At 64.5% G+C, this 27,777-nt stretch overlaps 2 protein-coding genes and 1 long non-coding RNA gene across 4 annotated transcripts; 1 reads left to right on the top strand and 2 right to left on the bottom strand.

Annotated features, from left to right (window-relative positions):
* Nucleotides 1–334: 334 nt before the first annotated feature.
* Nucleotides 335–17,617, top strand: LOC147572846 (uncharacterized). Its single transcript, XR_015245601.1, has 2 exons — nt 335–2,058; nt 15,790–17,617. It is a non-coding gene; the product is annotated as an uncharacterized LOC147572846 (long non-coding RNA).
* TMEM184A (transmembrane protein 184A) lies at nt 2,237–14,236 on the bottom strand. Of its 2 annotated transcripts, none has more exons than XM_086692611.1 (9): nt 13,119–14,236; nt 8,366–8,566; nt 6,261–6,426; nt 5,778–5,868; nt 5,589–5,664; nt 5,416–5,507; nt 4,442–4,611; nt 3,704–3,898; nt 2,237–3,042 (listed from the first exon to the last, which is right to left on the bottom strand). In XM_086692611.1, the coding sequence occupies exons 1-9, from the start codon at nt 13,122–13,124 to the stop codon at nt 2,807–2,809; spliced, it is 1,233 nt and encodes a 410-aa protein (XP_086548737.1). In that variant the 5' UTR covers nt 13,125–14,236; the 3' UTR covers nt 2,237–2,806. The 2 variants fall into 2 exon arrangements, with proteins under 2 accessions (XP_086548737.1, XP_086548738.1); XM_086692612.1 differs by lacking the exon at nt 13,119–14,236 and adding an exon at nt 9,161–13,089.
* PSMG3 (proteasome assembly chaperone 3) lies at nt 16,926–18,577 on the bottom strand. Its single transcript, XM_086692613.1, has 3 exons — nt 18,470–18,577; nt 17,997–18,236; nt 16,926–17,433 (listed from the first exon to the last, which is right to left on the bottom strand). Exons 2-3 carry the CDS (start codon nt 18,210–18,212, stop codon nt 17,281–17,283), a joined length of 369 nt encoding a protein of 122 aa, XP_086548739.1. The 5' UTR covers nt 18,213–18,236; nt 18,470–18,577; the 3' UTR covers nt 16,926–17,280.
* Between the last annotated feature and the right edge of the window lie 9,200 nt (nt 18,578–27,777).

The following is a 27,777-nucleotide window of genomic DNA, read 5'->3' on the forward strand; positions in this document are numbered from 1 at the left end:
GTGCCCCCGTCTCAGGCCAGGTCTTACGGGAGGTGGGGAGAGAGACGTCCTGCCCCGGGGTGAGCAGCGAGGGGCCCTGCCCGGTAGCCTAAAGGAAGTGGAGTGGAGGGCCCATCCTCTGGGGACGCTGTCCCCTCCTCACCGGTCTTCCCTTCCCACTGTTCCTCCAAGGGGTAGACGTGTCCGAGCTCAGCCTTAGCCGCGGAAGGAGGGCGGGCTGGTGGGTGCGGCCTTAGGGTCTCTAAGCCCCGCCAGCCCTCCCGCCACACCTCTGCCTGAGCTGACAGGGTGGCTCCTGCGGTCGCTTGTGGGCAAGGTGCTTCAGCGCCAGCACCTTGGCTCTAACCTCTGAGTGACGGAGGGCCCGTTCCCTCCCCTTTCTAGCCGAGCGCTCCCTTCTGTGAACTCGGCAGGGGGCCGAGTGTGCCAGCACGATGGGGTCACCGTGGCCCACGGCTAAGCCAGACGCCCCCGAAGCCCGGCCTGTGCCTCCTGCGAGAGCCCTGGGGCGGCCAGGTGACCGCAGCTGGCAGCAAGCTTGTGGGTATGAGCCGGGGAGGCACGGACCCCAGCCCTGTTCCGGGCCCCTGGGAAGTAAGAGGTACCCCTCTGCCCCGCCCTGGCCACCCACCTCTCCAGGCTGCCTCCTTGGTGTTGGATTGTTGGGGCCATTTCCCACATGAGAGCACGGAGGCCAGGATAAGTTAGATAAGCCGGCCGCTCCTGGCCCTGTGCAGTGGGGCCCAGAACCGGAAGCCGGCCCTGCTGTCCTAGGTGGTGAGACGTGCCTCCTTCCGCTCCTCCTCCAGAGCACCCAAGCTCCCCGCTGGCGGACGAGGCCGGTGAGGGGGGTGCAGCGGCTTTGACCTTGAGGCTCTGCTCTCCTGTGGGTGTCCAGGAGAAGCGGGGTCTGGTCTGGGCAGAGGTGTCTGTAGGGGCTGGACAGGTGGGAGAGCTGGCCTTTGGGAGGCTGGTCTGCCTCCTGCCGGCTCTGTGACCTCAGGCAAGTGGCTTAACCTCTCTGGGCCTTCGTCACCTTCCCTGCGGCTGTCGTGAGGACTAAGCGTAGGCCGGGTCCTACAGTGGGTGCCCAGTAAACGTGGACTCCCCTCACCCCAAAGTGCCAGGCTGACCAGGCTGCCCCCAGCGCACAGGCCTGGCCTGAGGGCGCCCCTGCAGCCGGGAGCCCGCAGTGCGTCTGGTCTTTTGAAGGGGGTCTTGGCCCACTCACCCTGTGCACATAGCCTTAGGCACCTTGGGCCCTAAAGGGGTGGCCCTTCCCGGGCACGGGCCTCTAGGGCAGCCCCCTCCTTCGCTCATGGTGGGGCTGGCACCGTGTCTCGCCTCCTCCGGACAGCCTCCAGCCGTGGTCCACAGGTCTCTGCAGGAGGCGCCACGCCTGTCCCCAACCCTGCTGACTGCAGCCTGTGGGGCCCGAGCTGGGCGGACTCTGGTCCGCCAACTGCAGAGGGCATGATAAGGCAGGTGGGGGCCTCGCTCGGGGAGGCAGCCTGGCCTATCTTGTTGGGCAGCCCATCCGGGCCCTTGGAGAGGCTGTGGCCTTGAGTCCCGTGTCTCCAGGCCTAGGGAGCAAGGAGGCCGCGGGGTGAGCCCACGCTGGTAGTTGACTCCTGCCTTGCGGGGTCTCTGGACCCTCAGTGCCTTGCCCTCTTTCCCCAGTGATGGGTTGGGAGGTTGTCACTGGGTGGCGCCCACCAGGCCGCTCTTGCCCGGCCTGCGGCCCTGGCTCCCCACACCCGCGGGCCCCTGCCCACGCCCCCTCCCAGACACAGGCCTTCCCGGAGGCCTCCCCACCCCACTGGCTGCTTCTGGCCCCTCTTTCATGTTTCCCAGGCCGCTCGGGCATGTCACAGCTTCTGGATGGCAGGGCCTGTGTCTTTCGGGGTGCTGGCCTGGCGCACAGGAAGAGAGAAGGACGAGGGAAGGCAGGCTCCAGGTGTGACCCATCTGTGCCCCGTGCCCTCTCCGGGCTTGCATCCGTGGCCTTCATCCACCCACCGAGGGCGGGCTGGCAGGAGGCCCATCTTATGGAGGAAGGTGAGCACGACCCTGGGTCTCTCGGGGCCACAGGGCAGGGCGCTCCGTCCACGCGTGAACTCTTTGCCCTGCTCTGAGCATCGCCCGGGACACTTGCCCCGACACCCAGACTTAGCACAGTGGGGCTCCCGTGACCACCCACCGGGCGCCGACCCTGCAGGAACAGAGGCCACGGGAGTCACTAGAAAACGCAGGCTGTTTATGTATAAATAGGTGATGCCCCCAGGAGCCCCACACGCTTCGCAGGCTGCCCAGGGTGAAGGTTCTGTGCAGGTGGCCCCGGGCACCTCCCAGAGCCTCATCAGGCACGCCTTCCCCGGGTGGGGGCTTTTCAGGAGTCCCCAGGGCTGGAGGGGGTGCAAAGCAGCTCTGCCCAGCCCAGTCCCCTGCCCCCACCGGCCCGTAGCGCCTACAGCTCCGGTGTCCTCAGGCCGGGGCTGCCTCGCTCTCCCAGGGCCCAGAGCGAGGTCCGTCCATCCGCCCCTGCCCTACCGGTGCCTGCCTCACGACAGCCCCATGACGGCCAGGTGAGCCCGGTGGGTTCCCGGTTCGCCAGATAAACTCAGGCGCCCTCTCCTGGGGCCACGGGCCTGCTGGCGGGAGGAAGGCTGGGAAGTGGTGCCACCGGCCTGGCACCAGGGCTCCCAGGAGGGGCTTCACCTTTGGCAAGAGGGTGAGGGGCCCTGTGCTTTCCCAGAGGCCTGGGCAGCCTGGTCCAGGCAGGCGGCCGGGGACCCCCGTGGCCCTCCTACAGGTCCTCTGCGGGGATCAGCATTCTCTTCTCCACGTTGCGACTCTTCCTGAGGCCGCCAGAGCCTCCGGCCACACTGGGGTGGGCACCAGGGCTCGGGGCCTCGTGAGTGGCCTGCTGGGTGTAGTGCTGATAGGCGGGTGAGAAGTTGTGGACGGCGTCCTGCACGATGTCCTGTGGGCTCATGGTCTCCTTGAGGCCGCTGGAGATGCTGTGCATGGGTGCCTCGGGGGCTGGGGGCAGACAGCACGTGGGTGGGGCCAGGGCACCCTGGACCTGTTCCCCCCCACCCCCACCCCACCCCCGCCGCCGCCGCCACCCCCCATCGGGGGCCTGGGCCCTGGGGACACGGACCTGCCCCCACCGGCCTCGGGGCTGCCCAGGGCTGGGGTCTGGCATCCCCAGGCCCCGGGCTCGGCCAGTAGGGGGCACTTCAGGACCTCTGAATCCCAGCCTGGCTCCTCTACCCTGGGGCTGTCCCAGCTGGGACTCCCCAGGGGCCACAGGGGGAAGCCGCCCAGGCTGGCTCCTGTCTTCTCTCCGGCCTACAGTGAGCCCTTCACACTTGTCACTTTAGGCTGCTGGAGCGGCCGCAGGCCATCTCTGCCGCTGAGCGTCGTTCGCTAGGGATGCCCGGGGCCCAGGGGCCCAGACGTCCAGTCCAGCCATTTCACCCCGAGCTCGGAGCCGTGCACCTCGCTGCCCCTGGGCCAGAAGCAGACGCCGCACCCGTCTAGCCTCTGATGGGGCTGTCTCCCTGTCCGTGTGGCTGACGTCCCCTGGGCCCGTGCAGGAGGGCGGGACAGAGATGTGGTGCGGCCAGAGGCAGGCGGGGCTGTCTGGGCCCGTCCGCAGGCCCTCGGCACACCCCCACCCCCCGTGGGGCCCGCGTACCTGGCGAGCTCTCCTTCTCCGCGTAGACCTGGACGGTAAAGGCATAGCGCAGGGCGATGGAGGCAAACAGCATCTCGATGCAGATGATGAAGTTCTGGTAGCCTGCGGCCAGCGTGCCGGCCCCTACCTTGCTCCCGTCGATGACCTGGGCCTCAGGGATGACCCCACACTTCTCCAGGATGGCCAGCAGCATCCCTGGGGGGTGGTGACAGCCGCTCAGGCACCCGCCCTACACGGGCCTTGTGAGCTCAGCGGGATCTGCAGAGGGGACGAGGGTCAGGCCCTGGGCCGTCCCATCCGTGTGGTCCTGTCCCACGGTGGGGGTTGGGGTGGCTGACATTCACGGGGAGGGGTGCCTCCAAAGCCAAGTTCTCAGCACGGTGGCCATCCGGGCGCTCCCCAAGCGTCTGCCCTGACCTCCCTGGTCCCAGAGCTGGGGCCCGCCTGACACTTACCCCCCACCCCCGCCTCTGCAGGGTGGGGTCTGGGGGTGTCCCCAACCTGGCCCAGGGCCTCTGCCTGTCCGTTCCATCCACTACAGGCCAGACCGACTGGACAGGGACTCGATATTTCCCCTGCGCCAGGGGCTGTGTGGCTTCTGGCTGAGGGAGCGGTAGTACTGACCTGTGCTACAACCAGAGAGACTGAGGCCAAGCCTAAGGGCACCCGGGGAACAGGGGCGGAGATGGGGTTGGGACAGGCTCTGGGCTCCAGCCCCTGCCCCAGCAGCCCACCCACCCTGCCAGAAAGAGAGGAAGATGACGGCCTTGATGGTGAAGAACTTGAGGACAGGCTCGAAGGGCTGCAGGAGCTCCCTGGTGGCCAAGTAGAAAAGGAACAGGGCGTAGAGGGCCAGGCTGACAGAGACGTTGTAGACCAGGGTGATGTAGAGGTAGCCGCTGTGGATGCTGGGGCCAGAGCAGGGGTCGGGGGTCAGGGCAGGACCCTGCCCGTGCCCTCCCCACTGTCTCGGCCGAATCACTGGCCCGTGCGCTCCAGCCTGGGCACCGACAGTGACCCAGACCTGGACCTTCCCTGCGTGGCAGGCAGACGGTACCCAAGAGCAACAGTGAGGGAGCTGGGGTGCCCCACCACAGCGGTGAGGAGGTAGCCTTTCTCCCTGTGAAACCCTGTGTCCCTCTTCCTCTGTCCACCTGGGCACGGCCTGCGGGAGCGGGCCTCTACCTCGTGGACCCACGGGCAGGTGTATGTGAACATGCGTGTGCATGTTGGTGTGACCTGTGGGTGTGTGTTCACGTGCACGTGTCAGCGTTGTGTGCGCATAAGCATGTGAGCTGGGTCCGTGCGTGTGCATGGGCTGGCGTGGGTGTGGACACGTGCGTGCGAGCTGGGTCTGTGTGTGCCTGTGCGTGTGCACAGGCTGGCGTGGGCGTGGACCTGGCACAGGGCTCCTGGTACCAGGGAGGTCCCCGGCGGCGCCCCGTGCCTGAGTGCCTTAACCCCCCCGCCTCGTTCTCCCCCGGGTGGGCCAGCTGCAGGCTGCGAGGTCCTGGGGTCCTTGGCACACGTGGGTCTGCCTGCCACGGCCTTGCCCTGGCGGGTTCCCGAGAGGAGGGCGAGGCCTGTCCGTTCATATGGGGACTTGGCCCTGGGCTGAGCCCTCCCCCAGGCCCTGCCTGCCTCCGCCCAGCACGGTGCCCCCACCAGGCCGGGCCCGCCCCCTCCCCGCAGGCACATCGGCCTGGCCTTACTTGAAGTCCCCATCGTGGTATTTGCCGAACGCCTGCAGGACGATGGTGACCACGGCCATGATGGGCTTCACGATGCAGAACTGCAGTGTGGCCTGGGTGGGGGAGGGGAGCGTGGGGGCGCTCAGGGCGGTGGCTGGGAGGGGAGGGCAGAGGCAGGCAAGACCCCCACTCACCTGCTTGCAGAAGCGAAGGAAGCCGATGGAGTAGGACATGCCCTGGAGGCAGCAGGTGCCGTAGATGCAGCTTGACCTGGGGTGACCAGTCCCTGAAGCAGGGCTCCGGGGGGACGCGTCCCCAGACCCGCCCTGCTGCCCTGGGCGTGGAGGGAGGGACCCCAGTGGGCTCCGGGGCGAGAGGCTTACCGGATGGGCTTCCCCCTAATCTCGGCCATGATGGCGCTCTCGCCGCCCAGGTACTGGAAACAGAGGCTCAAGAAGCTGTAAATGACAAAGGCTGCAAAGGGGCAGGGCAGGGCGGGCGGCAGTGAGCCTGGGCTCCCCAGGGACGCCCGGCTGCAGGAGGGCTTTCTGACCCCCTGTGTGCCCACGCCCAGGACCCTCACTCAGCTTTGGGAGCCCACGCCATCCCCGGTGACCCCGGGGCGGGCGGAGCCCTCAGCGGTCACTGAGGCAACGATGCCCCACCCAGGGCCTGGACCCCGCCCTCGCATCCCGAATCCTGACGGTCAGGGGTCAGGCGTCAGGCGGGCCGGTTCCCGCAGGGCTGGACCGGGCTGGACCAAGCCGTTCCCCGCCCCCTAGGGTGGGGTTCCCGGCCCCGGAGGGTGGGGTTCCGGAGCCGGCTGTGCGTCCCTCAGGCCCTCCCCGGAGCCAGGGGGCGCTCACCTTCATAGCAGTCACGCACCGAGGCGAAGTAGACGTAGTGCTGGTGGCCCCCCAGGAGGAGGAGGCTGAGCCAGGAGTCGAAGGCGTAGATGGGCACGATGAAGAGCAGGCGAATGATGTAGCGCTGCTCGTTGGGGACCGTGTAGGAGCGCAGGTGCAGGTAGATCTGGGCGGACAGAGCCAGGGAGGCGTGGGCGCGACGGGCCAGAGGGGCGGTGGGAGGCAGCAGCTAGGACTTCGCCGGGGGGCGGCAGCCCCTTCTTAGCGGACACGCGCACGCACGCACGCACTCGTGTGTTCACTCGTCCAAGGAGAATTTCCCTGGGGGAGGGGCCGTCCGTGGCCCCTGGGCGGGCAGTTTGGCATTTCAGCGTGGCGGGCCGTCGCCGGGGCCGGTGCCCTGACCCGTTTCCGGGATTTGTCCCTCGGAGCGGATACGCGGCCGAGGGGCCAGGCTGCCCAGAGGAGCCCCACACAGCCAGCGGAGGGGGCGTCCTGAGATGCCCACGCGGGGACGTGCTCCAGGAGGTGCCGAGTAAACACCAGAAGACAAACCAAGGACGGCCCCGCACGCCTTGGAAACGCAGGGCAGACCCAAAAGGAAAGATCCCTGTCTTTCCGCGACAGTAGGAAGATACAGGTGACCACTGATTATCGATAAACCTTTCCTGATTTTCCACGTCGTCTGTGAGGACGTGAAAAACCAGTGACAGGGTCTTCACGAGGAAGATGCACCAGGGAGCTGGGTATACAGGGCTGGCTGTGGTCCCACAGCACCTCTGGAAGGCTTCCCGGAGGAGGTGCCGTTCAGTGCCAGGCGGAGGGAGGGCAGTTGACGGGGAGGCTGTGTGTGGAGCCCCATGCGGACCCGCAGGGAGTGGCGGGGGCGGGGGACAGGCTCCTTATCAGTCCCTCAGTCCCAGCTGGTGCAGTGGGAGGGGCCCGCATGACCAGCCAGTAGGAGACGTGGATTCTGCCCGGTGCTGGCGCTGCCCGGCTGGGTGGCCTTGGCAAGTACTCCCTGTGTTCTCCGGCCTTGCCTTCCCGTCTTTAAAGCGAGAGGCTGAGTCTCCCTCTGTCCTTCTGGGCTCTGGAAGGACAGAGTCTAGCTGCCCTTGAGCTACAGGGGCCTGGCAGTGTGGGCGGGGACGGGAGCTGCGTTCCATGGTGGGGAGGGGGGGGTCCCTGACTGCCCTGTCTAGGCGGTGGGGACCCAGGAAGCGCGCGCGCGCGCACACACACACACACACACACACACACACAGTCGCCAGCGCTGCAGAAGGTTAGGGTTACACAGACGGGGAAGCCGAGACCCGGACACCCGGACCCAGGACTCTGCTGCTCTCTGCTCTATAAATCACAGCCTCCCCAAGACCCAACACCGTTCCTCCACTGAGGAGTAGGCACCACCCGCCTGTGCGGTCTACCTGTCCAGGGGCGGTGCAAACACTGCCTCCTCCAGGCTGTCCTCCCTGATGGCCCCTGCCGTTCTCAGCTGCACTGTGCTCCGCTGGCCCCCATCACACCCTTGTGTCTGCCATGTATTGTGATTTGAGGCCACACGGCAGGCAGCTCTCATCGAGATGGGAGTCTCTCACCCTTCCGTGCCTTGGAGGCCTCTGCGTCCTGAGTGCCCTCTGCCCAGACGGCCGGCTCCCTGGCCTCCCACCTCGCTGTCGCCCCGGTGCCTCCCCGAATGTCCGTTCTCCCCTGCCCGGCCCCTGCACTCAGACCCAAGACCTGCTGCCCGCTCCCGTTCTTCCTCGCTGCTGGGCGCGGCCATCACCCCTCTGGGGGGCTGCCCCGTCTGCCGGGCGTTGTCACCGCCTGGGGCCGGGGGCTCCTCTGCTTCCCTGAATCTGAGGGGGCGGCCCCCCGACGCCCTGTCCTCCCAGCCCAGCTCTGTCCCTGGCACAGACCTCCCATCCCTGGCTCCCACACGCCACGTTCTGGACAAGGCCCCCTCCCCTGCCCCTGTGCCCTGGCCTGCTGCCGCCTGATGTCTGCCCCAAGCTCGTGGCTGGAGGTCCCAGATGCCAGCAGGGCCAGCCAGGACCACGTCCCACGGAGAGCGGGGACCCGGAGACGCAGAGGGGAGGGTTTACCTGGTGGCAGGTGAGCACCAGGGCGGTCCACACAAAGACCCCCGAGATGCCGCGGGCCAGCGCGGTGGTGAGGAAGAGCCGGGAGGCGCCCTGGGAGCTGTTCCCCATGCGGTCCATCTGCGGCCCGGCGGGCACGGTGGGCACAGCCGGCCCGGGGCTGGGCCGTGGCCATGTTCCCAGGAGCCCCGAGGCGTTAGTCATCTGCAGAGGTGAGAGAGGATGCGGGGCGAAGGTGCGCCCAGGCGGCTGGGAGCAGCCCCGGAGCGGCCCGGGGAGGAGGGAGCGGGGGCAGGGAGGGGGCAGCCGTCGCTGCAGGCGGAGCCGGAGTCTGACCGGCTGGCCCGCTCCCCTGACCCCGGGCAGCCCTGGGCAGCCCCGTGCACAGGAACTGGGCTCCAAGGCCTGGGCCCGGGACGCCCTCCTTCCCTGGGGTGGTGCCCGCCTCCACCGCTCGGGTTTGCGGGGACCCCACACGTTAGGGGCCGGAGGTGTCTGGGAAAGTGGGGGAGCCCCCGTTGCCCTGGCTGCCCGGGGTGGAGTCGGACAGCACTGCCCGCGGCAGCCGATGGGGAGTTCGGCCCGGCACCCACCGGCTCCCCGGAACCTGCCGGACTGTCGGGGTGCCAGCTTTGCTGCGGGGCCGTTCTCCGCCGCGAGCCCGCTCGCCGGCCTCGGATGCCAGTTCTCCAGCTGCTTGCCGGCCACCTGGGGCACCGGGCACCTCCCCCTCTCCCACCCAGGCCTTCCCTGGCCTCTCCCCCTCCCTCCGGCCCCACCGTAGCGACCCGCGCCTACCTCTCAGGCAGGAAGCTCAGGCCCGGCCCTGGGAGGCCCGGCCTCCAGGGAAGCCTGGCTGGTCATTTGTGTGGCCACGTGGCCCTGGTGGCAGCCCCACGGGGGTGGGGAAGGGCTGCTATCTGGAGGCCCTATCGGGCTTGGGGAGGGGCGGCCACAGCCTCCTCTCCAGGGTAGCCCACCTGAGCTGCCGCCTGCGGGGAGGGGCCCAGCAGGAGTGGGAGGAGCTGAGGCCTGTCCCCTCCCCCCCGCGGTTGACATTCTATCTTGGCCGCTGGCAGCTGGCTCCCAGGATCCTACAGGCCGCCAGGTGCCCTCACCTGCCTGTGCCAGCCGGTCAGGTGGCTCTTGCCTGGGCCCCGGGCGGCCAGGAGGGGTCTCGGTGGGTGGGGTGGGCGTGGGCTGCGTGGGGCCACGGGTTTCCGTGTGGGGCGATGACAAAGTTGTGGACCGAGGTAGGCAGGCCGCTGCACTCAATGCGGTGAAACGGTTTGCTTCAAGGATGGGTGAATTTGCGTTGTGGGAATCTCACCCTGTCCCCCACAGGTACGCTGGAAACACTCCAGGGTGGAGGGGTGGAGGGGTGGAGGGGGACAGACAGGTCACTGGGCTCGCTGGGGGGCCTGGCTTCTGCTGCCCTGGGCTCAACCCTGAGTCCAGAGGCCCTCTGGGGAACGGCTGTCTGCTGGTGTCTCTGGAGGGGGCGTTGGGGTCGGGGCCATACTCTGGTCGCAGACGCGTTCGTGCTGCGGCCGTGGGTACCAGGACCAAGTGCCTGCTCTGTGCCCGTGATGGGGACACCCCGTCCGTGTCCTCTGTGCCACCTAACGCTCCCCGCAGACCTGGGCGATGGGGTCAAGGGCTGAATTGTTGGAACTACCGTTCCCTTTTAGATGTGGGGGTGGGGGGCTCAGAGAGGTTCATCCCCGTGTCTGCGGCCCCACCCCTGCACACACCAGCCCTGGGGGAGCCCCCTGAGGACAGGCCTTGCCTGAGTCTGCCCCCCACTCTGCATCACCCCCAGCGGGCCTCCTCTGAGCACTGTCTGGAGCTTTCTACACCGACCTTTCTCCCAGCAGTCCCCTCATCCCGCAGGCTCGCATGTCACCCACTCGGTCCTGTCCCCTCTTCAAATCCCACTTCTGTCCACCTGTTGGCTTTCTGCTGCCCCCCGCCCCCTGCACAGGGGCTGCCGTGCCCATCCCCGGACGTGGGGGGTAGGCAGTCTGGTGTGCCCTGATCCCTCGATGCCAGCTCCCAGCCGGCGCCCCGGGACCCGCAGGAGCGTCCGTCGGTGTGTGCAGGGTGGTGCTGCCGGCCGTGGACGTGGCTGTCATCTTTATGGGGCAATTCTGGAGGTAGCACCCATCATCGCCCCTGGTGACAATAGCTTGGGGACCCTCGAGGGAGAAGACTCAGCTTCTGGGACATGGACGGGGCTGGCAGGGGCCTGGGGAACCCACTCGTGCTGCAGGCGGGGAAACAGGCCTACATCCTTCCCAGGCTGCTGCTGGAGTGACTGGGAATGCAGCAGGGGCACTGTGGTTAGATGTCAGAAGGACTTCCTAGCTGGAGTCAGCAGGCCCAGGCCTCTGGGAGGGCACTGAAGGGCCTGGCTTTGGGGAGGCTCGAGGCCCGGACCCTGGACCCAGACGGAGGGACTTTCCAAGCGCCGCCTTCTCAAAGGCAGAAACACTGTGGGGCACGGCGGCATCCGGGATCCTCTTCTGCCCAAGGCCACCCCTGCTCTGACGGCGGAGGCCAGGTCTGCCCTCGAGTTTTCTTGTTCAGCCACTGCCTCCAGGAAGGCCTCCAGGGGTCCCCACTCCAGGGCCTCCTGCACACTCTGGGAAATGGCTGTGCTCAGGGGCCTTCCTACCAGTGCCAGCCATGCGTGCCCTTTAGAAGCCTGGGACCCTGCGAGGTGGGGGCCATCCCCTCCCCTCCTTCTCCGGTTCCTGACCTGTCACTCAGGGGGCAGCCCCGGCCCTCAGGGCCTTGTTCTGCCCATGCCCTGGGCGGTCACCTTAGCAGAGACCTTCACCCCCCTGGGCCTTTGCTTTCTCATCTGTGCGGACGAGTCAGTTCTCCCGCCGCTCCTTGGGGTACGGCCTGTCGTACACCTGCCGTCACTGGGGGCCTGGGACAACCCCCCCTCGGCCTGCTCTCAGTTCAGGGAAAGGGTCCGGCCCCAGGGCTCTCCCTGGAGACAAGGAGCCTGGGTGGGTGGGGCATGGGAGGGCGGCAGGGGAAGGAGCCGGGTGGGGGCTGGGGTTCGGCCCTGGGGGCGTGGGGGCCAGGACGGCTGATTCCTCAGCACCTGGCTGCCCGTGGGGCTGTTTGAATGTGGCCCCACCCCTGGCCGCGGGTGTCACGGTCCACGCACACTCAGGAGAGGTGGCGGGCCGGCCCGGCCTGATTTCCCTGCCTGGGGCTGGACGCTGACCGAGCCTGTCACAGGACGGACCTGCCTGCCCAGATCCGGGCAGCCAGGGCCTCTGACCCCTGTCTACAGTGACCAGGTGCCTGGACTCCCGGCAGGTCCTGGCTGGGCTGTGGGGCGGCTGAGACCTGGGAGCCCTCATCCCCACACCTGCCCTTCACCGCTGATGACCCACGGCCCCTGTCTCCTTGGCCTTCCTGCTGGCCCTGGACCTCCTTCCTCACCTGCCCTGCCAGGCCAGCCCCCTTCTCAGACGGGCCGCCACCTGGGGACATCACTGAAGGCTCACAGCCCCTTCCCTGCCCCCCACCCCCACCCCTGGGCAGGCAGAGGCAGGGCTGGGGCACGGCGGTGGGGGCATCGAGACACCTCGCTCCCCCCAGGCCGGCCGCATCGGAGTCCTCTGACTCTCCCGGGGGCCCTCCCTGCCTGGCGCCCGGGAGTGGCAGACAGGGTTTGCCACGAGCTTTTCTTACAGCCCACGCGGCTGTTGACTCAACTAATACCCACCGTGGCCTGGGGCCTGGGGTGACTGGACTGGGGCCACTGGTAGCCAAGGGTCCTGGGGGCCCAGGCCTTTGTGCCACTCGTGTGGGAGCTGGGAGAAGTGGGGCAGTGGCGGGGCCTCTGTGGCCCTATCGCTTTGGCTGCGGAAGGGACCTACTAGCCGGGGCCCCGAGCCGCTTCTCCCTCCCTCTGGGCCCCGGGGGGATGGGGGCGGCGGGTCCTTCCAGCTCTCATTCCGGGCCCCCTTACACGCTTGGGTGAGCAGGGAGGCTCCGGGACGCCGGCTCCTGACCTGGGCCAGGGCCCTGGGTCAGACGCACCGAGTGGGACCCTGATGCGCCGCTCTCTGTGTCCGTGACCTTGGGCAGACCCTGGTTCTCTCTGAACCTCGGTTCCCTCCGTGTTTGGAGCCCCCGCGTGCCCCGGGCTCCCTGCCTCCTGTTTCTCTTGGAGGTGGCCACAGGCCGCTGGAGCCCAAGACAGTCCAAGACGGCCGTCTCAGTCCTGCTGTCCTGCCAGCCAGGTCGCCTGCCGTAGGCTTCTCTCGTCATCTGGGCCAATCAGCCCCGGGGGACCCCAGCGTGGGATCTGGGGGCCTCCCTCCCTTCCTCTGGGGCTCCCCCGTCCTTCCTGCGCATTCCCGGGCGGCCCCCTCCTCTGTGCCACCTCCGTCCCCAGAGAGAAGCTATGTGTGCCCAGGGCCTGCCTGTACCTGCCTGTTGCCCCAGAGGTAGCTGGCTGTCCTGGGTGTGTACCTGGAGGCCCTCCTCCGTCTCTATGCGGGGCTGGGGTGGGGTGCTGACCTGAGGACCCTTTCTGGCTACGAGGTGGCATCCTGGGGCCTGCCCAGGCCCTGTCCTCTTGAGAGGAGGCGTGGGGCACAGACGCTGGGACTCCCAGAATTTCAAGGTGTGGGCGTTTTTCTCTGAGAGCCCCTGCCCCACTGGAGTGAATGGGACCCCGGCCTGGACCCCTCACCCCTCCCGTGAACTGGGGCCCACAGCTCACCTCCATGGCGGCTCCTTCGGCTGTCCGGCCGGACCCCTCGAGCAGCTTGGCGGCGGGGCCCCAGGCCGGGGAGGGGTGGCCGGGATGTCCAGCCCCACGGTGAGGCCTCCGGACCTCCGCGGTTCCTCCTCACGGCAGCCAGGGTCGGTCTGAGACGCTGTTGCTTCTGGGGAAGTCCTGGCCTTTCCCTGGACCCAGAAAATTCCTCCTTGCTGCCTGCCCACCTTGCCGGACCGGCCCTGCCTGCTGGGATGCCGCCCGGGGCCACACCCTCTGCCCTGCCCTGCCACCGTCCAGCGGGGGCCACAAGCTGGCCTCAGGGTCCCTGCCATCTGGGTGTGGATCTCGTCAGGACCACTGACCCCCGTGGCTGCATCGCTAGTCTGTGTGGGCGGGAGTCTGACGCCCACCTCCTCTGGTGCAGCGAGGGTTAAATGGGGCGATGCCGTGGCCCCAGTCCCACTGGCTTCACCTGCACAGCCCTGAGCCTTGGTCTTCCCGGCTGCGAAGGGGGATCAGGGGTCCGTGTGTTCCTAGGTCGTGTGCAGGTTGAGCGTGGGGCCTGCACAGCCCGTGAGCCGGCGCAGCCTGGGACTTCCTGTGGTTTCTCGGAGACCTCTGTTTCTCTCAGTGTCTCTCCCCCTCCCCTCCTTCCAGCTGCCTCCCTACTTTGGCCCGACAGATCGCAAGGCCCAGGAATCGAGGTGGCCCGCGGGGTCCCCACCTGCCTTCACAACAGATGGGCTCCTGTCCCTGAGCAGCCCAGCGCAGAGGTCGCAGCGCGCCTCCTCCAGAGACGTGGACCCCTAAGACTATCGGCCACCGGCTCTCTGGCCTCTGGCCTGGGCTTCCTGGGGCCCACGGAGACACGGTCCCCATCAAAATGTCCCCAGACGTGGGCTTCCTCCCGAAAGCCCCCCCCCCGCACCCCGTCCCGGGGGCTTCGGGGCCTCCCATCCTGTCACAGACCTCAGGGATTGATGCGTCCTCGATTCCCACGAGCCAGTCCTCACTCCCCGCGACCACGTCTGCGTGCTTCCTGTTGGGACGTGCACTAGCAGACCGCGGCGCAGAGCGCCTCCCTGCCGTCGTCCTCTGGGCACTCAGGGCCCTCGGATTTCACTCATCCTGGTTTCCAACTTCACTGCAGGGCGTTAACGGAAGAGCCGGTCCCGCGAGCAGCGTCTGATGCCCCCGGTTAGTTGTCCTACCTGGTTTAGGGGGGACCGGGGCTCTGTCAAAGCCCTGGATAAGCAGCTCGGGGTGACAGCAGACAGCGGCCACCCTCCCTGGCTTCTCTTGACCCCCAAGGGCACCTGCCGGCCCTTGGCTCAGAGCTGGAACCATGCCCCCACATCCTCTAAGGAACAGGGGGGGCGTGCGAGGGAGGGGCCTGGGGGTCTCCACGTGCAGCTCAGTGGCGCTGGGCCGGCCAGATCGCGCCCTGTCGACCAAGGGCACGGCCTTGACAAAGGAGCCTCGTCTGGCAGTCTGGGCTGCAGGGGCTGGCAAACTGGCCCGAAACGAAGATCATGATTCACGCTGGGCCACAAATCACTGCAAGGCCGAACTGCAGTCTGACCGCTGGGTAAGCGCCACCCGCGTCCACGTCCGGGGAGCACACAGCCCCGCCTGCGGAAACCGAGGCTTCGCGGTCTCTGTCGAGTGCGTCCCTCTCCCCCAGAATCGTCGCAGCCGGGAGGGCCCGGCCGCGGCAAAGGGCAGAGTCACGTGCCTGCATTTGCACGGCAGGGCGGCTTCCAGGCCGGGAGCCTCGAGTGTCGGTCTGTGTTTTACGAGCTTCGGGCCGCTGTCGATGACTTGAGGAAGGTGCTGGGGGCCTGGTTTCCATTACATGTCCACCGTCCAGGTGGGCGGCCGAGGGCCGGCACCGCCCTGTGTCCTCAGCCCGCGTCCGCCAGCACGCCCCGGCCTCTTCTCAGGGCAGCCACGTGACTTCACCTCGGTTTCCCCCTCTGGCACACGGGGGTGACCAGGGTGGCGACCTCCCTCCAGTCTGAGTGAGGGCTGAGAAGGGTGGGCCCCAGAGCCTGGCCACGGTGCCAAGCAGCACGTGTGTGAGTCCTGTTGCTGTGCATTTAGGGACCAAACAGAAAGCCAGAGGCTGCGGATCCGAAACCCAGGCTCAGACGGGACCCTACCCAAGCCTCAGGTCCCCTGCTTGTTACACGGGAGAAGTCATGACTTCACAGGGCAGACGCTGGTCCGAAGTGTTGACCTGAGGACACCAGGCCTCTGCTCCTGCTCTGGGGGGGCTGCCTCTCCGGGGGCCGGCTCCTCCCCTCCCACCTAAGGTCTCCCGTGCCTGCCCACCGGGCTTCCTCGCTCTGGCCATGACATTACTGCCCACCCGTCAGGACACACGAGTCACCTTGGGGGTCCTCGTATGTGTGGAGATCCCTTCCCTTCTCCGGTCGGCTCCTGTGTCCTTAGAACCTGTGCTGGTCCCGGTCCCGCAAGCGGCCCACCAAGTGCGGTTTGGTGTGCAGGATCTTACCGGGGAAGGCCAGTGTGAAAGCAGGAAGGGTGGGAGCGGTCAGGCTGGGGACATGGCTGCCCGAGACCAGGAGGGGGGGCGAAGCCGGCCACAAAGGAGTCCCGTGTCTCCCAGGGATGGGCCTGCCTCAGTTCCCCCCCATGTCCCTGACAGGTGCAGGCACCAGGAGGGGGCGGCGGGACCTTGGTCGCTCAGGCTCCCCGTAGCAGCAGGTGAGTGAAGCGCCTTCCCCGCTTAGGAGTCGGTGCCGCCTCCAGGAAGTCTGGTCGGATTCCCTCGGCCAGTCTGTGCCCTGCACGGGCAGCGTCTGCCGAGGGAAAGAGCCCTCGAGGTTTCCCTCTGCCCCACCCTCGGCAAACTCACGCTGGTCCGGAGGCTTCGGCCCCGTCTTTCCACTGCCCGCCCTGGAGGGTTTCTCAGGTTAAGACTCTCTGTTTCAGAACCGCCCCCCCCACCCCAGAAGGCCATCCTGGGCGCACGGGGATCCCCGCTGGTTTCTGCCTGCAGATCCTGAGCCCCCGCTCGCTCTCCCGCGGGTTTCTAGCTTGTGGGACAGACTCACATGGCAGAACATCTAGCCTGCCAGCTTCTGGTGTGGCCAGTGACGTGCCCTTGCGGCCGGAGGGGGACGAGGGGAGCCCCGCGGGTCCCAGGCTGCCCTCCCAGAGGCCCAGCCGCACAAAGGCCCCACTCTGTAGCTCCACCCGCCTGTGGAGGTGTTTCCTGGGATGATTTCCAAAAGGCAAACCCGCCTGACTCAAGCCCCGAGGCCTCAGAGGCCTCAGCATTCAGCAGGAGGCCCCTGCCATCGGCCCCCTCCCCACCCTCGGGCTTTGCCAGCCCCAACGCCCTGAGGCCCGGGCTCAGCTGTGCCGTCCCACGCTGGACTTCTGTTTCCTGGCCTTTGCGCGCCCTTCCCCCAGCATTCAGGATTCCCTCCCTGGGCACTCAGCGGGCCCACGGCCCTACCGTGGCTGGCCCCAGGCCCGCGTGGCGACATGAACAGCTCCCCGGCTCCTGAGGCTGGGGTCTGTGCCCCACACCCTCGCAGCGACCGCCGCCCAGCAGGACCGTGGGGAGTGTTCGCGGAAGGGAAGTTAACGGCTGCCCAGCAACGCGAACGCGCTCGGCGAAGTCAGAGGAAGAGGAGTGGGGTGAGCGTGTGCAGAGCGTGAAGTACACTGTTTCCTGCCGAACGAGGCTTCCTCCCGCCGGACGCACCCGGAACCGAACTCCCGCCATGTGACTGAAACTTCTCAGTCCTGCTAAGAAGGATGGTGAAGTCACTTAGGGTACGCGTTTATTTTTATTAGAAACAGCCGTCCTCCAACAGTTGCCCCCGCGTGTGGAGGACCAGGACTCTTACCTGATGACTCCTCTTTCGCCTCTCAAATAAATGCCACTACCCGGACCCTGCTGAGAACCATTCACAAGCCCCCCAAGACACGTTGCACGGCTGTGCTCCCACCGGACCGTGGGTAACTCAGCGACCCAACCAACCAAGAGTCCGCCTGAGGTGTGCGTATTTCTTCCGGCTCCGGGGACCCAGGCCAGACAGTTCCTCCTGCGGACCGGCCAGGGGAGGGCCTCCGAATCGAGAGCGTGTTGGGGTCTCCCTTTGGCCGCGCCGAGGAGCAGGCGTGGTCACCACACCTGGCAGGCCTGGATCACCTCCTTCAAGGCCTTCAGCCCCTCCACACTCCTGTCCTTCATGGCCATGGCCAGGAGCACCGCTCTGTTTCCCGCTTCTTGAGACACAAACGTCACCAGGTTCTTTGCAAAGACGTGGATGAGAGGCTGGTGAAGGAACGACAGAAATCATCTGAACCGCGAGTCTCTTTTCCGGTAGGAACCCACCTGGCTTCTGCACCAGCCTCGGACCCCCACCCGGTAAGTGTGATGCGGCAGCAGTTCAGGGTTCAAGGAGGCTCCAGAACATTCCGGTCCTACACAAAATGCTAAACATGCACCATTATACTTATTTTCTCGGTGCCTTCTGATGCCCGGGTCCCTGCTGGCTGTCTCTAATCTAGGACTCCCAAAAGACGAGTCTGCCGGGCCTGTCCAATCTGCCAGGCCATCTTTCAGACCGAACAGGGACAGCCACTCGCTCCTCCAGGCCGCGGTGACAGGGTCAAGAGGAAGGCGAGGCACCCGCACTACAAAATCAGTGTCTCTGCTTGTCTGCTGGATAAAGTCCCGACGGGCTGGGAAAGGCAGCCACCAAGCACGGGCACCAGGAAAGGCTGTCGCTGCTGGGGGAAGGGGGGCAAGGGGGGCTTGCCTACTGACAAAACGGAGCCACAGACGCGGTTCCCGCTCCCCCGCCCAGCGTGGGGACCCCTTCCCGGCCACTATACCTCGTCCTGCCCCAGAAGGACTCTAGTGGTGAGCACCGGCTTGCCGATGTCACCGGCCACGTCGCTGGGTTCCAGGGAGACCAGGGTGCCCATCTTCCCGAACTGGGTCACCAGCACCAGGATGTGACTGCTGAAGGCCGTGCACACCACCTGGGTGGGGACCCCGCACACCACTTCCGTCCTCTGTCGGGACATCAGCAGAGGTTTGCCTTCCATGGCGGGGTCTCCTCCGGGGCACTTCTACGTTAGAACGGATAAGCGAATCAGACCGCGTCCCCGCGGCGCGCCGACGGCCGCGCGCACGCGCCCTGGCAGGTGAGGGTCCGCGCGGCCACCGGCTTCCCCTGGAGCCGGGGCGTCGCCCGCAGACGCACACGGGCAGGCGGCGGGCGAGGACCGGCGCCGCTCCCGGGCTCGAGCAGGGGGCCGCGCTCCCGCCGACCCGTCCCACCCGTCGTGCCGCCCGCGCTCACCGCGCCGCGCCCGGAAGTGACGCCCGCGGGCGACGGAGCGGGGGAGGGGGGGGCGGCGGCCACCCGCTCGCCCCCGCGCCCCCGCCGGAAGTGCGGCTGCGGGCTTCCGGTCCCGCGCGGGCCTCCCAGCGGGTCCCGGAGCCGCCGGGTTCCGCGCTCCCGAGAGGGGCCGCGTGTTCGAGGCAGGGGGCTGCGGCCCCCACCCGCGGGCCTCGGCCCGCGGGGCTCCGGCTGCGCGTCCTCGGCCGTCCCGGGGGAGCCCTGCGGCTCGGCGATCGGGGCTCGCCTGGCTGTGGGCTGCGGGACCCGCGTGGCGGCCGGGGACGGGGGGGGGGGGGGGGCTGGAGGAGCCGACGCCGAGAGCGGGCCGTCAGGGCTCCGAGTGTGGCCCGCGGGCGTCCCGGTCCCGAGCCGGGGCGTCTTGCTGACCCTGGCCGGGCGGGGCGGCGCGGAGGCCCCTCGGCGAGGCCCGGGTCAGGGTGGGGGCGCCGCGGAGGCGGTCGGCGGGGTTCGGGGCGGTCTGTGGGGGCGGGGGGGTGGTCGGCGGTGGGGGGGGGGGCGGCGTTCAGCGGGGGCGGTCTCCGGGGATGGAGCGGACCCTCCACCCCACTCTCAGGGGGTCCCCAGCCCTCTGGGGATGCTGGCGGCCTATCAGAGGCCCATCTGCCCCCCACTCCCCTAGGCCAGCCTCCATGAGGCCGCAGTGGGTGCCGGGCATGGTGCTAAGTGCTGCCTGTGCAGTAACTCCGGAGTCTTAGCGCCACGAGGTAGAGCGCTCTCATCCCTGTCGCGTAAGCAGACTGTTCTGGTTCGAGGAACTTACCCGAGGCCGCGGTCGGAGAGCCTGTAAGGCCTGGATCACTCTTGAGTACTGGTCTCAGGGCTCGGATGCCCGGGTATAGGGGAAGAGGAGGGACCAATGTGGCCCCTGTGGCCCGATGAATTCTGGCCCCTCCCCAGGATCTCTGAGAACCCCCCCCCCCCCCGCCCCTCCTCTTTTTCCCCAAGCTGCAAGTTTTCTTGGCAGGGTGGGGGAGTCGCGCAGTGATTCGATTAGAGCCTCGAGACTTTTTCTCAGGGGACTAACGTCTCTTCAGAACCCCATACTCCCTGTCCAGTGCCCTGCCGGCGGGGTCAGGGAGCGTGTCCCCTCCGTCTAGTGGGCCCACGTCACTGAGTCCCCTAGGAAATGTCAGCATCCCTAATCTTTCCCTTTTTTCCTGATTTGTTGACTCTTGTACAAACCAGGTCAAGTCAAATGAAGCATGCACCTTGAAAACAACTTCTGGTGGCTTAAAATAAAAAGCATGTATACAAAACGTTATCAACATAGAAATAAACATCAAAAGGAAATCTGTTTTTGAGCTTTCTTGCAGCTCAAAAGATTTTGACTTTCAAGGTTCCCATATTCCGAAAGGGGGAAGGATATCAGTTTCTCAGGAGAGTGTTTTTGTTGGGTCTAAATTTAAATGCACGTTCACCCACGCACACCCCAAAAGCAAATTGTGGGGGCATTGCTTTGTCATGGGAAGCCTTGGAAAGGTCCATTCACCCATTCACTGTTATTCACCTGTTCATGCAGCCTCTCTCTGGACAAGTTTGGCAAATGGACGCAAGTTTGACATCCTCCCCCACCCCCCTGCCCGCGGGGGGGGGGGAAACCCAACTCCAAGTTCTCGCCTTTATAAAAGATGTCAAAGAACAAAGTGTTAACACTGTTAAGCAAATGCTTAAGTGCTGGTTAGTTGGGTGTTTTTTGGTCTGGATCTTGGATACGAACTGCGTATGAAATAAACGGAGGGGCTTCCTCGTGGCCCAAGTGGACGTGTGGGCAGAACTTCTGCACCTAGGATAATGGGGGATGACCTCATTGCCTGCCGTTGACTGTTGTCAAGTTTAAGGCGATAATTGAACTGGAAAGAAAGGTCCCTTAAGGGAGTTCACTTAAAACGAGAAGCAAGTAGTAATAGGGTCCACAATGGGGCAAAAGAGAATTTATCTTGAAAAATGGGGAAAGTGGGAAATATCTTGAATTTGTCTTCTCTTCGAGGAGTTTTAGGTTGTGAACGCAATTGTACATTAATGTGTAGAACGAGCAAAGAATCGGTGTTGATTTGGCGGGGCCCTGATTTTTCCAACTAATTGCTTGGGAGCGATGTTCCCAGCTCTGTTATGCAGAGGATTGGTTTGCCGTGCTGTACAGGGGCCCATTCAATTTCCCCAAGAGCCTCTCCTAATCCTTCCATAAGTCACTCCTTGTTGGAGTGCCGTCCTGTCCTGTCACAGCCTCCAGGGCACCGCCAGGCCCTCCCGCACTTGCTGGCAGCTCTGGGAGCCATCAGAACCTCCCCTAGTATCCCATTCACGGGCTTTCTGGAATCTTGCGTTGTTCCTGAGATTTGCAACTGACTGTGCAGTTGACTTGCGCCGTCCGTCCACAGCTTCACAGCCGGGTTCCCAGGACTTTCAACGTCATGCGTGTGCGTGAGAGAGAGTTGGGGGAGACAGAGGGGTTCGGGAAGCACACTGGGAGGGGTATTTAAGCGGAGCCCAGTTTTGTAAAGGGTCAATTCATTAGTGAAACTTTCTGTGTTAGGATGGTTCTGCTCCCTCCGCAGCCTGCCGGCACGAGGTCCTGAACTGTCCACGCTCAGGACCCCGGAATGGGCAAGACCTCGGGCCGCAGAGTCTGCCTCCTTGGCCCTTACTCACTTTGTGCTTTTGAGCAACTTTCCCTGTCCGCCTCAGTTTCTCAGCTTAAAAATGGAGCTGACACTTGCGCCTGCCTCCTAGGATTGAGCGAGGTTTGTGTGCACGGATCCCCTGGAGCTTTATGAAGTTAGCTATGACTTTATCTTTATTTATATATTTACATATTATTTATCTCGTTTATTATTTTTTTTAATTTTTTTTAACGTTTATTTATTTTTGAGACAGAGAGAGACAGAGCATGAACGGGGGAGGGGCAGAGAGAGAGGGAGACACAGAATCGGAAACAGGCTCCAGGCTCTGAGCTGCCAGCACAGAGCCCGACGCGGGGCTCGAACTCACGGACCGCGAGATCGTGACCTGGCTGAAGTCGGACGCTTAACTGACTGCGCCACCCAGGTGCCCGCACCAGTCACTGAAAAGCAGTTAATGTAAAAACAGCTCCCCGTGTGCTCGAGAGTTAGAAAATACTTCCCAGCGATGCGCATCAAAGAAGAAATCATCTTGGAGATCGTGAAACACCTAGAACCCGCCCCTGGAAACCACTCACCTACTTTGTGTTCCCGCAGATTGGCCGGGTGGGACATTTCCCGCAAAGGGACTCGTACTCCACGTGGCCTTTCACAGCCGGCTCCTTTTGCCCAGCGCCGTGCTGTGAAGGCTCGTCCACGCGTGGCAGGGTTTCGTTCCTTCCAGACGTGCCAGTCATTGGGAGGGCGAAACGAGGCCCCATGGCAGGAGGGCCCGGGGCAGGGCCTGACACGCACAGGTGTGCAAGGTTTCCTTCCCTTCACGGATCACTGGAATCAGCTGGCGACACCACATCCACGGCACCTCACGTGGTCAGTGGCTCCGAGCCCTCCGCACTGCTGGTGCTTGGGGGGCGCTGACGTGGAAGGGTGACAGCGTCAGCCCGTCTCCCCGGTCCCCTGACGCCTCCTGAGACAGGTCTGGGGCTATCCACGCGGGCTTTGTCGACGCCGGGGCCGTGAGGCCCTCGTGCCATGATCCCGTCCCCGGAGAAAGGCCAAGGTGGCGGAGAAGCTGGCCGTGGCTTGTCAAGACGCCAACGTACAGGCACATGGGCACGGCCACCTTCGAGGCTGTCTGTGGCCCTTTCTCCGTTTGGCGGCCTTGCAGCCACGGCTGGGGATGCTCGGCCCCGTGGGCCCTGGCGTTCAACCCCAGCTTATCGCTGCCCTCTCGGTGCCCCGGCTGGGAGGCCCGACGGCGACCCGGGGCCGTTGCCGGTACGGCAAAGTGTCCCTAGCACGATGGTCACAGACACCCTTGAACAAACAGCACAGAAATAGGAGCGATTCTAATTAGGGCTCTCTATAAGACGGAAATTACCTTTAGCGGCACCCAGTTATCTAGAAAAACAATGAACAATTAATTTTTTCCAAACCAGGATTATCCAAGTGGAGGCAGGATATAAGAAACATGCCGTTGAGGCCTTTGGAGAAAAAAAGATTAAAGGCAACCAATTGAAAATCGCATATATTTTATTACAAAAACAAAGCCCCGGGTCTGTGTGAAATTCAAATTTTTCCCAAGGGAAATTAATGAATACCATTAAAACTGAGTCCAGTTTATAAGGATCCAGGGAGCGGTTCCTTTGGAAAGGGAATAAATCTTCTTCCCAGGGAGCATTTAAAGACCATTTCTGAAATGCCTGCAGCACAGGGTAAGAAGTAAAATCGTTATTTTCCTGCAGAGGCCGGTGGTGTTCCCTGTTGGGTGTAGCCTCGGCTCAGCCAGGGCCGGCAGGGGCTGTCTGGCCTAAGGAAGTCCCCAGCTTTGGAGTTTCGTGTCGAAGGGAGTGTTTTTATTTAACGCCGCACAGTAAACACAAAGAAAATCCCTTGTTTTCGGACCCGATTCCATCACGGCACAGAACCAAGGGTTCAGCACGTCGCTTTGTTTTCTGCCGAACTGGGTCGAGCTCAGATATCGCAACGTTTTCGTTCGAGGAGCAAGCCTTTCCGCCCTCATTAGAAATCCGGAAAACTGCCTCGCACTTACATGTTTGTTTAGTTCTTTAATAAATGAAACCTTAATCCGTGTACAATTTCTGAAAGCCTTTCTTTCAATATTTTGAGAAGTTATTTCCCCCGGCGAAGACGCGGTCTCGTCGCCCCGCGTTGAACCCGCGGCCAGTCTTGCCAGCGTGCACGGAGGCTCGTCCTGGCTCCCGCCAGTGCTGCGCGTCAGGGGGCCTGAAAACGTGCTTGTCGACTCGGATCAAGTTCAAGTTGGCGTGCGAAGCTTTGGATTGAGGGGCCCGGGTGGGCGCGGAGCGGGAGGGGGCAGAGGGGCGGGATGGAGCCAGGGAACTCGAGCCCTGCCCCGGGGCTCTGGCACTAACCTGTGGCCTTAGACAACTCCCTTCCCCTCCCTGGGCCTCCACCTAGAAACCCTCATCTGTTAAATGGGCAAATTGGCCAGGTGGCCCCCAGGTGCCTCCCACCCACTCTTAGCTCACGCAGCATGGGGAGCGGGGAGGGTCCGCAGAGGAAGAGGCAGCCCAGAGGAGCACTGGCAGGGGGGGCCTGAGCAGATTCTGTCCCGGCAGGGACGGGGCAGGACGGGCTGGGAAGGCGGGAGGCGGCCTCGCTCTGCCCAGCTGTCCTGTGTCTGGGGGCTGTACCACGTGGAGGCTCCAAGAAGGCACGTGGGTCACGGCTCGAGGACTTTCTGACCACTGGAGCTTTCCAGGAACGCCGGGGCCTCCCGTGGGCGGTGCTCGGTGTGCTTCCTTTGGAGGAATTGAGACCAGGCGGTCACCGGGGCCGGGACTTGTGCCAGCGCCGTGTGTGTTCCTTTGGGAGGCTGGACTCGGCGTTCTGAGGATGTTTGCATCCAGGTGTCTGTGGTTTTGTGTGTCCAAGCGGAACCGATCACCGCAGCGAGATATTACTAAGTCCTACTAGACTGTTCGAGACCAAACAAGCCCCGAAGGCACGGTGGACAAGGACCTGCAACACCCTGGAACATTCCTGCCCGGCTGGTGGGAACGCAGGACGGTTCGGGGCCCCTGGGAGGCAGGTTCGCGGAGGCGTACAAACACGCAAACATACACCTACCACGTGACCACGCAGTGCCGTCCCTAGGAGCTCAGCCAGGAGGAATGAGGCTTGGTTCACACAACGGGCACAGGACCGTTGACAGAGGCTTTCTGTAGGGTGGGAGCAACCCGAATGTTTCCCCGAACCCACAAAGTGGTGCCGGGTGGTGATGGGACGCTCCCCTGTGTTCAGAAGGAATAAACTGCTTAGCGGTACATGCAGAGCGCCGAGGGACCTCAGAGGCCGGGCGCCAAGTGAGAGAAGCCAAGCACAAAGTCTACACGGCAGGTGATTGCACGCATCCGGTGTTCCGGGAAAGGCCGGGTTCCAGGCACAGGAAGCAGATTGGCGGTTGCAGAGCTGGGGGTCAGGGGCAGCTCTGGCTCCGGGGGGGGGACGGCGGGACTTCTGTGTCTTGACCGTGGCCGCGCTTTCGTGACTGCATTTGTCTGCGCATGTGAAACCGTGCCTCGAGAGGGGACTTCGGGGGCTGCACGTAAAAAAGAGTGAGTAAATAATCGGGGCAGACAGACGCCACCCCCGGCCGGCGGCGCTGATGGGGAATCCCACCTCGGGCCCAGGGCAGGCTCCCGTTTGGAGAACTTAGAGCTCTGGTGCACTGGGCTCCCGCCCACGCCCGCACTGCTGTGTCCCGCCCAGGTAGTGCCACCCACACAGCTCTGGTGTCCGCCTCCTCGTGCTCTGAAAGTACTGTCGTCACCTGCCCGTCTGTCCATCTGTCCACCCATGTGCCCACCCGTCTGTCCATCTCCTCACCCGTCCATCTGTCCACCTGTCCATCTGTCCACTCGTCCATCCGTCTTCCCAGTTGTTCACCTGTCCACCTGTCCATCTGTCTGCTCATCGGTCCATCTGACCACCTGTCCATCTATCTGTCTGCCTGTCCACCTGTCCGTGCGTCTGTCCACCCATCTGTCCATCGGTCTGCCCGTCCATCCATCCATTCGTCTGCCTGTCCACCCATCCGTGTGTCTGTCCACCTGTCCACCTGTCTATTTGTTCGCCCATCTGTTCATCTGCCCACCTGTCCATTTGTCTGTCCATCTGCCCACCCATCCATCCACCTGTTCATCCATCTGTCCATCTTCCCACCCATCCGTCCGTCCACCAATCCGCCCATCTGCCCGCCCATCTGTCCATCTGTCCACCCGTGTGCCCACCCATCTGTCCATCTCCTCACCCGTCCATCTGTCCACGCGTCCATCTGTCCACTCGTCCATCCGTCTGCCCAGTTGTTCACCTGTCCACCCGTTCGTCTATCTCCTCACCTGTCCACCTGTCCACTCATCGGTCCATCTGACCACCTGTCCATCCATCTGTCTGCCTGTCCACCTGTTCATGCGTCTGTCCACCCATCTGTCCATCGGTCTGCCTGTCCATCCATCCATTCGTCTGCCTGTCCACCCATCCGTGTGTCTGTCCACCTGGCCACCCGTCTGTTTGTTCGCCCATCTGTCCATCTGCCCACCTGTCCATTTGTCTGTCCATCTGCCCACCCATCCGTCCGTCCACCAATCCGCCCATCTGCCCGCCCATCTGTCCATCTGTCCACCCGTGTGCCCACCCATCTGTCCATCTCCTCACCCGTCCATCTGTCCACGCGTCCATCTGTCCACTCGTCCATCCGTCTGCCCAGTTGTTCACCTGTCCACCCGTTCGTCTATCTCCTCACCTGTCCACCTGTCCACTCATCGGTCCATCTGACCACCTGTCCATCCATCTGTCTGCCTGTCCACCTGTTCATGCGTCTGTCCACCCATCTGTCCATCGGTCTGCCTGTCCATCCATCCATTCGTCTGCCTGTCCACCCATCCGTGTGTCTGTCCACCTGGCCACCCGTCTGTTTGTTCGCCCATCTGTCCATCTGCCCACCTGTCCATTTGTCTGTCTATCTGCCCACCCATCCGTCCGTCCACCAATCCGCCCATCTGCCCGCCCATCTGTCCATCTGTCCACCCGTGTGCCCACCCATCTGTCCATCTCCTCACCCGTCCATCTGTCCACGCGTCCATCTGTCCACTCGTCCATCCGTCTGCCCAGTTGTTCACCTGTCCACCCGTTCGTCTATCTCCTCACCTGTCCACCTGTCCACTCATCGGTCCATCTGCCCACCCATCCATCCACCTGTTCATCCATCTGTCCAGCTGCCCACCTGTCTGTCCATCTGCCCACCCGTCTGTCCATCTGACCACCTGTCCACCCATCCATGCGTCTGTCCACCCCGTCCATCTATCTGTGCAGGAGAGACAGGTGTTGTGGTCCCGATGAGCACCTCCTGCTCGGGGCTGGTCGGCGGGCTCTCTGGATGCAGAGACGGGACAGAAAAGGGGCCCATAGCTGCAGGTGCAGGAGCGTCAGGTGACACAGGCACGCCGCCACCGCCAAGGACGGGGCAGGTAGTCATTTCGAAGGGGGCTGCGAGGAGGAAGGGGTCCCTAGGAACACAGCCGTGGAGGAGGACAGGGTGCGGCGGCCCCAGAGGCCCCGGGCACGCAGGGCCCAGCGTGACACTGTCCTGGAGGTCATTCTGGGATGGCAGCGGGTGTAGATTGGGTGGGACTTCCCACGTTCACAGACGGATGTGCTCTTTGTACTGTTATCGCCAGCATTTTTGTTCTTATAGCCGGGAAAGAAGGCGGGGAAGGATGTGTACTTCCGGCCCTCGTAGCCGGGAAACCTGCGTCCTGTAGACGCACCCGCAGCCCCCGAGTTGAATCCAGCAGGGGGTTTGGGTCGCTTGTTGGCAGGGAAAGGGCGGGAGAGAGGGCTGCGGCCCCAGACCCGGGGAAGGCCGTGGGGGGGAGCCTGTGCTACCGGTTAGCACCTCTAGGGGGCAGCAGAGGCCACAGAACGCTCTGGCCCGACGTCCTGTCCTGTCGTCCTCGTCCTCACTCCCCACGGGGGATGAGGGGCCCCTGCTTCCTCAGGCGCTTCCCGCCCACGCGCCCTTGATCCTGCCGGGAGCCAGCTCCCTCTCTGTCACTCTGTCTCTGTTCCCGTCCGGACCTCTTGCTCCTCTTCCTCTGTCTCTGTCTGCCTCTGTCTCTCTCTCATCTGGATGTCTCTCTTCCCCAGCTAATGACAAAGGTCTTGAAGGTGTAATTTATGTCACGGGCACCCACGGAGCCCGTCCCGAGGGCCAGACCCGGTGCCACCGTGCGGTAAGGGTAGCGAGAGGGCGCAGGCCCGCTGTGGTCCTCCAGGGGGCGTCAGGTGCGCACAGTTAGCAGGGTTAAAATTCAGGCCGAACCGTGAGCATCTGCAATCAGGAGCAGGAATCGTAAGCTGCACTGGACAGTCACGGCCATAATGAAAGCAAAGTGGGTGCACGCTGGCCTCTGCCTTCCCCACGGTCACGATTATTGGGCCTCAAGATTAGCCTTGACCTTCCTGGTGACCACAGGGAAAAGGGATCAGGTACCCGGGTGTGTAGGTGGAGGTTCAGGGGACCCAGCGCCCTATGGGGTCAGCCCTGCTCCTGTTGCCCTTCTCCGTGCACATCGGTCACGG

This window comes from Puma concolor, chromosome E3 (genome assembly GCF_028749965.1).
Source record: "Puma concolor isolate L17-30 chromosome E3, mPumCon1.1.hap2, whole genome shotgun sequence".
Classification (NCBI taxonomy): Eukaryota; Metazoa; Chordata; class Mammalia; order Carnivora; family Felidae; genus Puma; species Puma concolor.

Excerpts from the sequence above, each read along its gene's own strand:
- TMEM184A (XM_086692611.1), bottom strand. Across the intron at positions 6,427-8,365 it reads TGGTGCTCACCTGCCACCAG|ATCTACCTGCACCTGCGCTC; the intron begins GTAAACCCTCCC and ends CTGTCCGCCCAG. Across the intron at positions 3,043-3,703 it reads GGAGAAGGAGAGCTCGCCAG|CCCCCGAGGCACCCATGCAC; the intron begins GTACGCGGGCCC and ends GTCTGCCCCCAG.
- PSMG3 (XM_086692613.1), bottom strand. The coding sequence starts at position 18,212 with ATGGAAGGCAAACCTCTGCTGATGTCCCGACAGAGGACGGAAGTGGTG. Across the intron at positions 17,434-17,996 it reads TCCTTCTGGGGCAGGACGAG|CCTCTCATCCACGTCTTTGC; the intron begins GTATAGTGGCCG and ends TTCCTTCACCAG.